Source organism: Heteronotia binoei, chromosome 15 (assembly GCF_032191835.1).
Source record: "Heteronotia binoei isolate CCM8104 ecotype False Entrance Well chromosome 15, APGP_CSIRO_Hbin_v1, whole genome shotgun sequence".
Taxonomy (NCBI): domain Eukaryota; kingdom Metazoa; phylum Chordata; class Lepidosauria; order Squamata; family Gekkonidae; genus Heteronotia; species Heteronotia binoei.
In genome coordinates this window covers 30480636-30491927 of record NC_083237.1, presented here as the reverse complement: position 1 = coordinate 30491927, position 11292 = coordinate 30480636, and the positions used below count along the sequence as shown (strand labels likewise).

Below are 11292 nucleotides of genomic sequence, written 5' to 3'. Positions count from 1 at the left end.
GCAACATCACCCCAGAGTCGGAAACAACTGGTGCTTGCACGAGGGACCTTTCCTTTCCTTTTCTTATACCTCATTCTTTTTCCTTCATTGTATTTATTCTCCAGCTCCAACAAAAAACAGCCACACTTTTCTAAATCGGGGTGGTAACCTCATGTGATGTGTGGAGGGTGCCATCCAGAGGTTTTCCCCCTCTAATTTACAGAATTGTCCTATTGCAGCAGCACAATAGCATCTGGCAAGCGCCTTCCGTTGAAATTCTCATGGTTCAGTTTTGCACCTGCTTTTTAGGGTTAGTTCCTAGAAAGAAAGAAAGCCAGCACAAAGGAAGGCATGCGGGGGGGGGGGGGCAGAATGATATTGAAACTGACAAAACTTTTTGAAACTGACAAGAGCAGCCATGAACAACAATAACAACAACAACAACAAAATTTTATTTGTATCCCGCCCTCCCCGCCGGAGCAGGCTCAGGGTGGCTAACAACATAATTCAGGTTTAATTATACAAATAGATAAAATTACGTTTAAACATCATGAACATTTTAATTAAAAATCTGCTTAAGTTTTAAAAATTAAATTAAATTAGTAAAAGTGCTAATGCTATGTTTGCTTTTTATGATGGCGGTTTCCTTAGCAATCTCCATTTTCATCAGCAAAAGCCAGTCGGAAGAGGAAGGTCTTGCAGGCCCTGCGGAACTGTTCAAGGTCCCGCAGGGCCCGCATTTCCTCTGGAAGTTGGTTCCATAGGCTCGGAGGAGAAGGCCCGGTACATTGCAGCTTCACCTCTCTCGGTCCGGGAATAGTCAACAAGTTTTTCCCGGCTGACCTCAGTGCTCTCTGGGGTTCATATGGGGGAGAGACGGTCCCTAAGGTAGACATGTCCTCGACCATATAGGGTGTGGAGAAACGCCATTTTAGTCAGTGGTGGTGCTTCATTTGGCAGGGGTCAGTAAATCCCTCAGCAAGCTTTGTAGCCTTCCCCTCACTCCCCCCCTCCCTTCCAGAGCCAAACCAACAACGCTAGGGGGAAAATCTCCTAGAGAGGCAGGAAGTGCTGTTGTTCCTTGCATGTGTTAGGCAGGAAGAGAAGGCAGATTTGAACTGGGGCTCGAGCGAGCATGTGGTGAGCAATGGAGGCTCCTGCCGGGGAGGCCCCCAGGCAGGCGGACTAAGTAAGTAATTCACAAGACAGGGCAAGTTTAGATCAGGGCCAGCAGGATGCGTTTATAATCAACTTTTCTTTGTTATGCTGTGTGCTGTGCTGTGCTAATTTTGTAGATGCAACTGTTTTTGTTTTGTTTTTCTTTTCCTATATTTTTCTCTTTTAAATAAATATTTTTTCTGTTTTAAATGCTGGCAGTCAATCTCTGTACCACCTAGATCCCCAGACCGCTTTAGACCACGCTGTGTTGAGAAGGGGGCCCCGGGGAAGGGGGAAGGCATGCAGTTGGATAAGGTGCCAATCCTCCAGGGGTGCCCCAAAGAAGCGCTGAGGTCTCTGTGAAACCCAAGTGCAGGGTGGCAGAGGACCTGGAGGCCTAGCCTCATAGCTGGAGAGGGGGATTGGGAGTCTTGTTCCTCTCAATCTGAACCCCGGGACTGAGCAGGTGGTGGCAGCGAGCCCAAGGGGCAGGAGGAGAAATAGCTCCCTCCAGGAGTTGGCGACTCCATAGGGAGCTGACGGGACCGGGTCTGAAGGCCGAATCGGGCCGGTTCCGTCACACTTGGCGGCAGCGGTGGGATAAGAACAAACAGAGAACTTGATTGGCCAGGCATTTTTGGTTTTTTTTTATACGTGCAAGCACCCAGAGAAAGCAACAGAGGTTTTGTTTTATTTTCGGGTCAACTGGAGTAGGGAAAGTTTAGTTAGTTAGGATGGAGCGTGCTAAGAGGCTGGAAATCCTGGAGATGACAAAGCCACAGCTCCAGGAAGAGTGTGCAAAGCACAAGCTGGAGTGTGACAACATGACTGTAGTAGATATGACAGACCTCCTGTTGGAGTATCATAAGCATGCAGGGGCACCTGCAAAAGTGCCCCCTACCCAGTCAGAAGCAGTTTTGCGGCTACGGATGGAACTGGAGAGAATGCGTATCGAGGCGGACCGAGACCGCAGACGGGAGGAACGAGAGAGAGAGGAAAGACAAGCAGAGAGGGAGCTGAGACAAGCTGAGCTCCGCAGACAGGAGGAAAGAGAGAAAGCTGAGATCCTCAGACAGGAGGAACGAGAGAAAGCTGAGTTCCGCAGATGGGAGCAGGAAGAGCAACATCGCCATGAGTTTGAGGTGCTACGTCTGGAAGCTGAACTAAGCAAAAAGATCAAAGTCACCCCCAAAGACTTTGCAGTGTACAAAGAGGGAGAAGACCCCTCCTTATACCTCTCCAACTTTGAGAAGGCAGCCAAACAGTGGGGGATTGCAGAAGAAGACTATATGTCTTACCTCTGTAGCATCCTGACTGGAGAGCTTTCAGCCATCTATCACAGCATGCCTATGGAAGATGGGGGGATAACTTTTGCGGCCTATAAAGCCACTGTATTTAAAAGGTTTAAACTGGGGCCAGACCACTCCCGAAAGCAGTCCAGGGGTTTAGCTTCACAAGAAGATAAATCCTATTCTGAATGTGGGGTAATGAAGGAACAAACAGTTCCAGTGTTATTGGGCCGGGATTTGTTGGTTGGCCAGTACTCTATCAATGCTGTAACCCGCAGCCAAACCCTCAGAGGGAAGTGGGAGGAGGAAGGCAACTTTAAGGAAGCCACCTCACCACCAACCAGGGAGGGGGAAATAGCCCAGGTTACTGAGGACGAAGAGAGGGCAGTCACCCAGGAGGGGGAGGACCAGCCTGTCTCAAGCCCTGGAGGAGGGTATTCCCAAGGGGAAGAGGGGTGTAGCTTTCCCCAAGTGCAGCAAGAGGCTGTAGATGTTCCTAGCAAGGAAAGGAACCTGTCTAGCATAAAGGATGTGCATGCTGAAGAGACCAAGGTGGAGAGTGGAGATTTCACAGGAGGTTCTGAGAGCAGCAAGGCTAATGTGGGCTCAGAGGAGCACATAGCTGAAGGCTTGGGGGAACGGGAGCGGTTCCAGAAGGGGGTCCGGAGCGGCCTTAGGGTGGAACCGGTTCACCAAGTAGCTGTGGATCAGGAAGTGGGATCGTCCGAGACGCTCTCAAAACAGGTCGTCTTGAAGCAGGGCAGACAGGAATCCTGGGAAGCTGTGGAACCTTCCAGGCAGGAAGGGGGTCAGTTGGGTAGTGCTGAAAAACCAACCGAGGGGACTGAGAACCCAAGCCAAACCCTCAGGGGAAGGTGGGGGGAGGAAGGCAACTTTAGGGAAGCCACCTCACCACCAACCAGGGAGGGGGAGGACCAGCCTGTCTCAAGTCCTGGAGTAGGGTGTTCCCAAGGGGAAGAGGGGTGTAGCTTTCCCCAAGTGCAGCAAGAGGCTGTGGATGTTCCTAGCGAGGAAGGGAACCTGTCTAGCGTAAAGGATGGGCAAGCTGAAGAGACCGAGGTGGAGAGTGGAGATTTCACAGGAGGTTCTGAGAGCAGCAAGGCTAATGTGGGCTCAGAGGAGCACATAGCTGAAGGCTTGGGGGAACGGGAGCGGTTCCAGAAGGGGGTCCGGAGCGGCCTTAGGTTGGAACCGGTTCACCAAGTAGCTGTGGATCAGGAAGTGGGATCGTCCGAGACGCTCTCCGAACAGGTTGTCGTGAAGCAGGGCAGACAGGAGTCCTGGGAAGCTGTGGGACCTTCCAGGCAAGAGGGGGGTCAGTTTGGTAGTGCTGAAAAACCAACCGAGGGGACTGAGAACCCAAGCCAAACCCTCAGGGGAAGGTGGGGGGAGGAAGGCAACTTTAAGGAAGCCACCTCACCACCAACGAGGGAGGGGGAGGACCAGTCTGTCTCAAACCCTGCAGGAGGGTGTGCCCAATGGGAAGAGGGGTGCCAATTTGCGAAAGGGCAGCAGGATGCTGTGGAGCCGTCCAGGCAGGAAGGAGCTCAGTTGGCTGATATTGAAAAACCAACTGAGGGGGCAGAGAACCCAGATCAAACGTTGGCTGGGTGTTCTGGAAACAGTGGGACTAGGGGTGGCTTGAAGGAACAGATGATAGGAAGTCTGGGGGAGCCAGAAATGTTCCTGTCTGAGGTTCAAAGTGACCCTAGGCTGGATCCACTGTGTGAGGTGGCAAGGGACCAGAAAGTGGAGTTCTCAGAAGCTGAGACAGGGGATAGGGTGACGGTTTTCCTGCCCCTTCATACTGGTGAACAGAAAGTGGAATGGGAGGGACCCCATGTGATTGTGGATGACCTGGGCGATGCTACTTATGTGGTGGCTATGGAGAAAATGGGAAAGGCAGTTCAAGTGGTGCAGGTGAATATACCACAGCCAGTCTCTGCGAGGTCCATGGTGGTGCATATAGGTAGGAAGGAAGGAGACAAAAAGAAGCTGGGACAGCAATTGTTTGCAGCACCAGCGGTAGTTTTCTGGGAGGACAGAGTGGACAGAGGGAACATTCCACCAATGAGGGATAAAGAAGAAGCAACTGTGTGGGAACTGGGCAGTTTCCAACTTCAGATGTGGGGCCAGGAATTTCCTCCTTTGATGGACCACTCACCCCAGCAACAGCAGCAACGAAGGGAGAGCACCAAACTCCAGAGGTGGTCCTGGGAGATGGAGGAGTACATCTTAAAGACTGGACATTCCTTCTGAATGCAGCAATGCGACTTGTTGTCCAGAAGGGACATGGGCACCTAGGGTGCTGGACTTTGTGTATTATTGGAGAAATACCTGAATGTTTGTGTAATATTTTGGTTAATGGGTTTCTCCTTGTTTGATTGGATTCTGCTACGGGGTCACCTCTGTAGGAGGCAACCCCTCCGGCTCAGAATTTAAGGAGGGGGAAGTGTGGAGAAACGCCATTTTAGTCAGTGGTGGTGCTTCATTTGGCAGGGGTCAGTAAATCCCTCAGCAAGCTTTGTAGCCTTCCCCTCACTCCCCCCCTCCCTTCCAGAGCCAAACCAACAACGCTAGGGGGAAAATCTCCTAGAGAGGCAGGAAGAGAAGGCAGATTTGAACTGGGGCTCGAGCGAGCATGTGGTGAGCAATGGAGGCTCCTGCCGGGGAGGCCCCCAGGCAGGCGGACTAAGTAAGTAATTCACAAGACAGGGCAAGTTTAGATCAGGGCCAGCAGGATGCGTTTATAATCAACTTTTCTTTGTTATGCTGTGTGCTGTGCTGTGCTAATTTTGTAGATGCAACTGTTTTTGTTTTGTTTTTCTTTTCCTATATTTTTCTCTTTTAAATAAATATTTTTTCTGTTTTAAATGCTGGCAGTCAATCTCTGTACCACCTAGATCCCCAGACCGCTTTAGACCATGCTGTGTTGAGAAGGGGGCCCCGGGGAAGGGGGAAGGCATGCAGTTGGATAAGGTGCCAATCCTCCAGGGGTGCCCCAAAGAAGCGCTGAGGTCTCTGTGAAACCCAAGTGCAGGGTGGCAGAGGACCTGGAGGCCTAGCCTCATAGCTGGAGAGGGGGATTGGGAGTCCTGTTCCTCTCAATCTGAACCCCGGGACTGAGCAGGTGGTGGCAGCGAGCCCAAGGGGCAGGAGGAGAAATAGCTCCCTCCAGGAGTTGGCGACTCCATAGGGAGCTGACGGGACCGGGTCTGAAGGCCGAATCGGGCCGGTTCCGTCACATAGGGCTTTAAAGGTAATGACCAGCACTTTGTAACGAACCCGGTATATAACTGGCAGCCAGTGCAGTTCGCGCAGCCCAGGCTGTATGTGCTCCCATTTAGGAAGCCCCAGCAACAGTCTGGCCGCTGCATTCTGCACCAGCTGCAGCTTCCGGGTTCGGTACAGAGGCAGCCCCATGTAGAGGGCATTACGGTAATCCAGTCTCAAGGTGACCATTGCATGAAGCACCATTGCCAGATCTTGGCGCTCTAGGAAGGGAGCCAACTGCTTTGCCTGCCTTAGATAGAAAAAGGCTGACTTGGCAGTGGCTGCAATCTGGGCAGGGGCTGCAATGAAGCCCCATTTTCCATATTGCCAAACACTAGAGGATTCTCTGCTGTATTACTGGTCAATGAAAAATGGAAGAGTCACACAATCTCATAATATGAGGGAACATGATGAGTGTACCAAACCAAATGACACTGGCAAGTGCCAATTGTGGGCAGCATATGTGTGCGTGCATCTGCAAAGTTGGCTGCAACTCCATCACACTTTGCACAGGGGTGAAATTTGTATGGGGGAGGAATCCTTTGGCAGAAGCTGTGGAGAGCTTTTTTTTTTTAGTCTTGTGCCACTATGTTTTTTTGTATTTTCACCGATGCCCTAGTGCAGCTGCACAGTAACACTAATTTCCTGCCCTTCCTTGCAAATTTGTGTGCTTTTCTCTTTGTGATTCTCTAGATTGCACACTGGTTGAGATCATGGCAATTTTTAAAAACCTCTCCTATGCTGATTGTACTCTGTCCTCCAAATGGATCAATCCCAAGAGTTTATTTTTATTTTTTGAAAAGGTCTATGTGGCTCAGCCACCATTTCAATGTTAAGCTTTCAGAGACTGACAAAATCCCCCCCCAAAGGTGGTCACTAAAGCATTAAAGGGAAATATGCTGGGCTTTTTTGGTAGAAAAGGTCCAGCATAAACAAATTTGCATATGAGGCCACACCCCCTGATGTCACCAGTGTTTCATATAGGGCTTTTCTGTAGAAAATCCCAGCAGTAATTCATTTGTATATTAGGCCACACCCTCTGACACCAAGCCAGCCAGAACTGCATTCCTGTGCGTTCCTTCTCAAAAAAAAGCCCTGGAAATATGTTTTCAAAGCTTTAGGCTTCCCATCCTAGTCTCTCCCTCTCTCTTGACTATGGCTCTGCCCATTTCTGAAAGGCTTGGAGAGCACCACATTGGGGAACCCTGAGTTAGACTCTCAGAGGCCTGGTTTAATACTCTAAACACTATTTTACACTGGCTCCTTTGTGTCAAATCTAGTCAGAGCCATTTAGCGGATAAAACTGAAGGTGCCATCTGGCTCTCCTTGAAGGAAAATTGGGATACAAACAGATTAACTAAACCTTGAAAAGAGAATAATAACAACCCAAGTTTTTATTTCACTTCACTGAAATTCATTTTAAAAATGTTCTGTAAACATTTTTTTAAAACTCCCACTAGTCTTAATTTTGTTAAGTACAAGCAAAATCAACCAGCCACCGGGGCAGGTTTGCTGACTATTTCAGGTGAACCGAGGAGTAATTATAGCTCTGTACGAAATGTCAGACCACTGCCCTCCAGTTCCCGAGCACAGACTTCATCCAGCCGTTCACTCTGAGCCACTGTGAAGTGTTCCTTCCAGTCTCCTACGGTGCCTGCAGGTGAGAGAAAAACCAAGCCAGAAAGAACTCTACCATCTTGTTTCCCAGTAGTTCCTTTCCTCGCTATTCTAACCCACTGGGCTTCAGACTTCCTGTCTTTGGGAATTTTGCACAGCAAGGCTTCTAATATTGGCCATATAGGAGCTTTGACTGGCTGTGTAGATTAGCTATCACCACAGCACAAGGGTCTTCATGGTGTTACTGAAAGTAAACCATAGCAGCCATTTTGTAGCTGGCTTCGCCTCCTGTGGCAGCCATTTTCTGTCTACACCCATCATGCTATGTCAGAATTCCAAAAGTGCCCACAGGCTTAAAAAGGTTGAGGGCCACTGGCATAAGGTAATACTCTGTGTCAGGGGTCATTTTTTAGGAAAATAGGTGATGGAGCTTATCCAGGGATTGTTATACAGCTGCACCTACTATTCAATGGAGAAGGTAGGTAGGTGGGGAGGAGGAGGGGGAGCCCTCAGAAAGGTTTAGGAGCTGCGCTCCTGTGAGTTCCTGCTGAATTCAAGGCCTGCTCTGTGTCACTGCTGAATGTCACTGCTGTGACTGGCCTGGCTGCTTTCAGCACAGCCCTCAGGCTTAACATTACCCCAAAGGACTGAGTATAGCCCTTACCTTTCCTCATGAATGGTGAGATGGTGTGGTCCATGATTGAAGTAGGAGCAGTGGAATAATTAACCATTGGGTTAGTTTTCATGTTCTCAAACGCTGTGTGCTGTACAATCTGGTTGAGAACCTCTTCTGAGAGCTCCACGCTCATGAACTTGGCCACTTTCCGGATCTCCCGGGCTGGATCCTAGTGAGGGAGAGAGACCTTTCCTTTCCTTCAATCTGATTAAAACTCCTTGACTAAAAGTCTTGAGCAATCAAAAACCCATCTGTTAAGTGGCATCATCCGGACGCAACACCAAACCAATTGCAAAATCTTGCAGCAGCAAGGGTAAGGTTTGAAAATCTGTCAGATAAAAGAAGTAAAACTAGCTTGTGATGAGACAAAGATGGACAATTATTTAGATACTATGTTTAAAAAACCTGTTTCTAAGGCTAATATAAAGAGGACATTCCAATAAAATATGTATCGAAGTACTGATTTTCCCCTGAGAACACTCACAAAGGCAGTCTGAGCAAGGAATCTTTCTTAATCTTCCCTTCATAACAGGAGAAACAAAATGGCGGATGGGGAGGCTTGTGGCTGACACTCACAGGCATCAGGTGGGTGAGGCACAGAGCAAGGATATCAGGCATCAGGTGGCCTAATCAAAAGCATTTGATTAGGATGCTGCTGTGAGAAGTCCCCAGCAACAGACTAATTCCCTGGAGCCTTTCTGACCTCTGTTCATTTGTAGCTAAAATAACTATCTTGAAGAAGCAGGTGTGAGTACATATGACTTGCTCACCTCTTTCATGTCTTCAAAAAAGAGGTATAGAATTGGGTGTCGGTCCTTGGCTTCCCACCAGCCACGAACATGATCAGACCAGGACCCCCAGGCAACTGCAAAGAGAAACGAGATAGAGAAAGCGAATTGTGGCATCCTGATTTCCACCTTGGCAGCCCATATTTAGGGATGGAAATAAAATATTGAAGAGCTATGTAAGTGCTCAGTTTTCCTCCTCTTCTCCTAATCCCCAACTGTTCTGTTAGGCAATAGCACCATCCTTATCATATACAGAATATATCCAGGCCTACTGCAATGGACAAAATGCCCAAAGAAACCCTTTTCCAGCTCTAGTCCACACTCACTTTTTGCAGCAAGGAAATTCTCCACAAACTGGTCCCAGTTTCCTGGCTCTGGCATCGCCTTGTTCATGCGATGGAAGTGGAAATAGGAGACCGCATTGTCCTTGGCATTCCTGGCCATATAAATGATCTTTGGAGACAGGATGGAGAAGAGAGAACCTGAAAGATTAAGTGCCAAGGCCTTTCTCCTGCTCCCCAGCTCCAATTCCTCACCAGACTTTCAGTCATTTGAGAAAAGGGAATTTGAACATGGTCTGGATACCAGAAACATTCCAATCCACCACGTTACTGAGATGAGGGAAGGCCAGAAGTTGTGATGAATCGGTGGTTAAGGCTCTCTCCTGTTATTCAAAGGTAGTCGCTTACCTATCATTACATCCAGGGCTGGCCCTGTCACTAGGTAAACTAGGCAATTGCCTAGGGCGCCATATTGGGTGCCCCCCCCTGGTGACTCAGTGATGTTATCAGTGCGGGGAGGGGGGCAAAATTTAGCTTGCCTAGGGAGTCAGACAGTCTAGGGCCGGCCCTGATTACATCTATCCTAGAGCACCATGTTCACATTGCAATAGGATTCCACATCTGAGCCTTGGGCAAAATTAAGCTGTGCACTCTGAACTCAGGTTGCCAGACAGGCCCCTCTTGGCCATTGGCGGGGGCGGAGGGAGTAGGGTTGCTAGATTCAAGCATTGAAACTTCTGGAGATTTGGGGCAGCAAGGCTCCTATACAGGCCTAAGCTCCAGCAGAGCTGGTGACAGGGACCTCACTGAGGTACAATGCCATAGAGTCCACCCTCCAAAACATCCATTTTCTCCAGAGGAAGTGATGTCTGTAGTCACTCTGGAGATGAGTTATAATTCTGGGGGATCCCCAGGTCCCACTTGGAGGCAGGCATCGGTACAACATGTTTGTAGGCATTTACTCCCTTTGCTTTCATGTATTACTTGCTCAAGTTGAGAAACAAAGAGGTCCCAGAGAAGGACCGCTTTTAAATCGTATCTTCCCAGAGGTGTCACCTCTTTTACTGACCTTGCAGTTCTGTTTCCAAATAGAAGGGGGCATGAGCTGAACCGGTAGGTGAAATTTGAGTGTGCGCGGAGAGGGCTTTCTTTTTACTTCTTCCAAGTCTGAAATGTAAAAGGCAACGTAGAACCAAGAAACCCTTCACCCTCCCCTCCCTTCTCCTCCCCGCACTGTGACTTAGGAGCAGGGTTATCAAGTCTGAGTAGGGAAATGTCAGCCTTGTTTTGCTGCCACCCCCCCCGACTATTTCTCCCACTCTCCCTGATGAGGAGGAGGAAGACTGCCCTGAAAGATCTGGGACATCTAGCAACCCTGGACATGAAATTCCTGGAAGTTTGAGGGTGACCTCTGGGAGGTTTGGGGTTTTGGCGGGGAAGGGACCTCAATGGGGGTATAATGCCATAGAGGTCACCCTTCAAAGCCTTTTCTGCAGGAAAGTGGATGTCAATTACAATTGGAGATCAGTTGTAATTCTGGGAGATCTCCACGCCCCACTTGGAACACTTTATTTACCTGAAGGGAAAGGTTTTGGAAGAATTAATTCTATGAAGGGCATCCGTCCGAAGATGGGGACCTGATCGCATTTCTCTGGATCTCCTCTATGCTGGATCATGTCCACAATTTCCTGGATCCAGGTGGTCCCTGATGGGGGTAAAAGGGGGGTGGGGAGAAGCACAGAAATTTCACAGTTCTGCCTGTTACCTTTCATATTGCCCACCCATAGACCCCAGTTGCTATATTTCCAGACCAGTGCCCCAACATACCTGCTTTGGGGTACGTGCAGATGATGAGATCGTCTGGCCGGGCTTCGAAGCTCCATATATCATTCCACTTGTCTGCAGTATCTTTGAGCAAAGAGACTCCCTGAACATATCTGATCTGAGAACGCTCAAAAGACAAGAATTCCATCTGTTTTGAATCAAGCTCCATCTCCTGGCAGGGCGGCAGAAGCAGTAATACAAGGCCTTGCCCCACTCGCTCTGGTCCGCTGGCTGGCCTTGAGGTATTAAAAAAATTGCAGTGGCTTATCTACGTGATTCAGGCTTTCTTCTAGATCCAGAATTCTTTAACTCACTTCTTTCTTTTTTGCTTTGTTAGTTTTCTGTGAGACCTAAGAGCTGGGGCTGAGCCTGTGAACCAGTCAGAG

General features: G+C 49.1%; 1 protein-coding gene across 1 annotated transcript; it reads right to left on the bottom strand.

Annotated features, from left to right (window-relative positions):
* Window positions 1-7201: 7201 nt before the first annotated feature.
* On the bottom strand, window positions 7202-11075 carry LOC132584384 (sulfotransferase 1C1-like). The gene is made up of 7 exons (XM_060256255.1): window positions 10910-11075; window positions 10659-10787; window positions 10152-10249; window positions 9128-9254; window positions 8784-8878; window positions 8002-8182; window positions 7202-7374 (listed from the first exon to the last, which is right to left on the bottom strand). The coding sequence occupies exons 1-7, from the start codon at window positions 11073-11075 to the stop codon at window positions 7262-7264; spliced, it is 909 nt and encodes a 302-aa protein (XP_060112238.1). The 3' UTR covers window positions 7202-7261.
* Window positions 11076-11292: the final 217 nt, after the last annotated feature.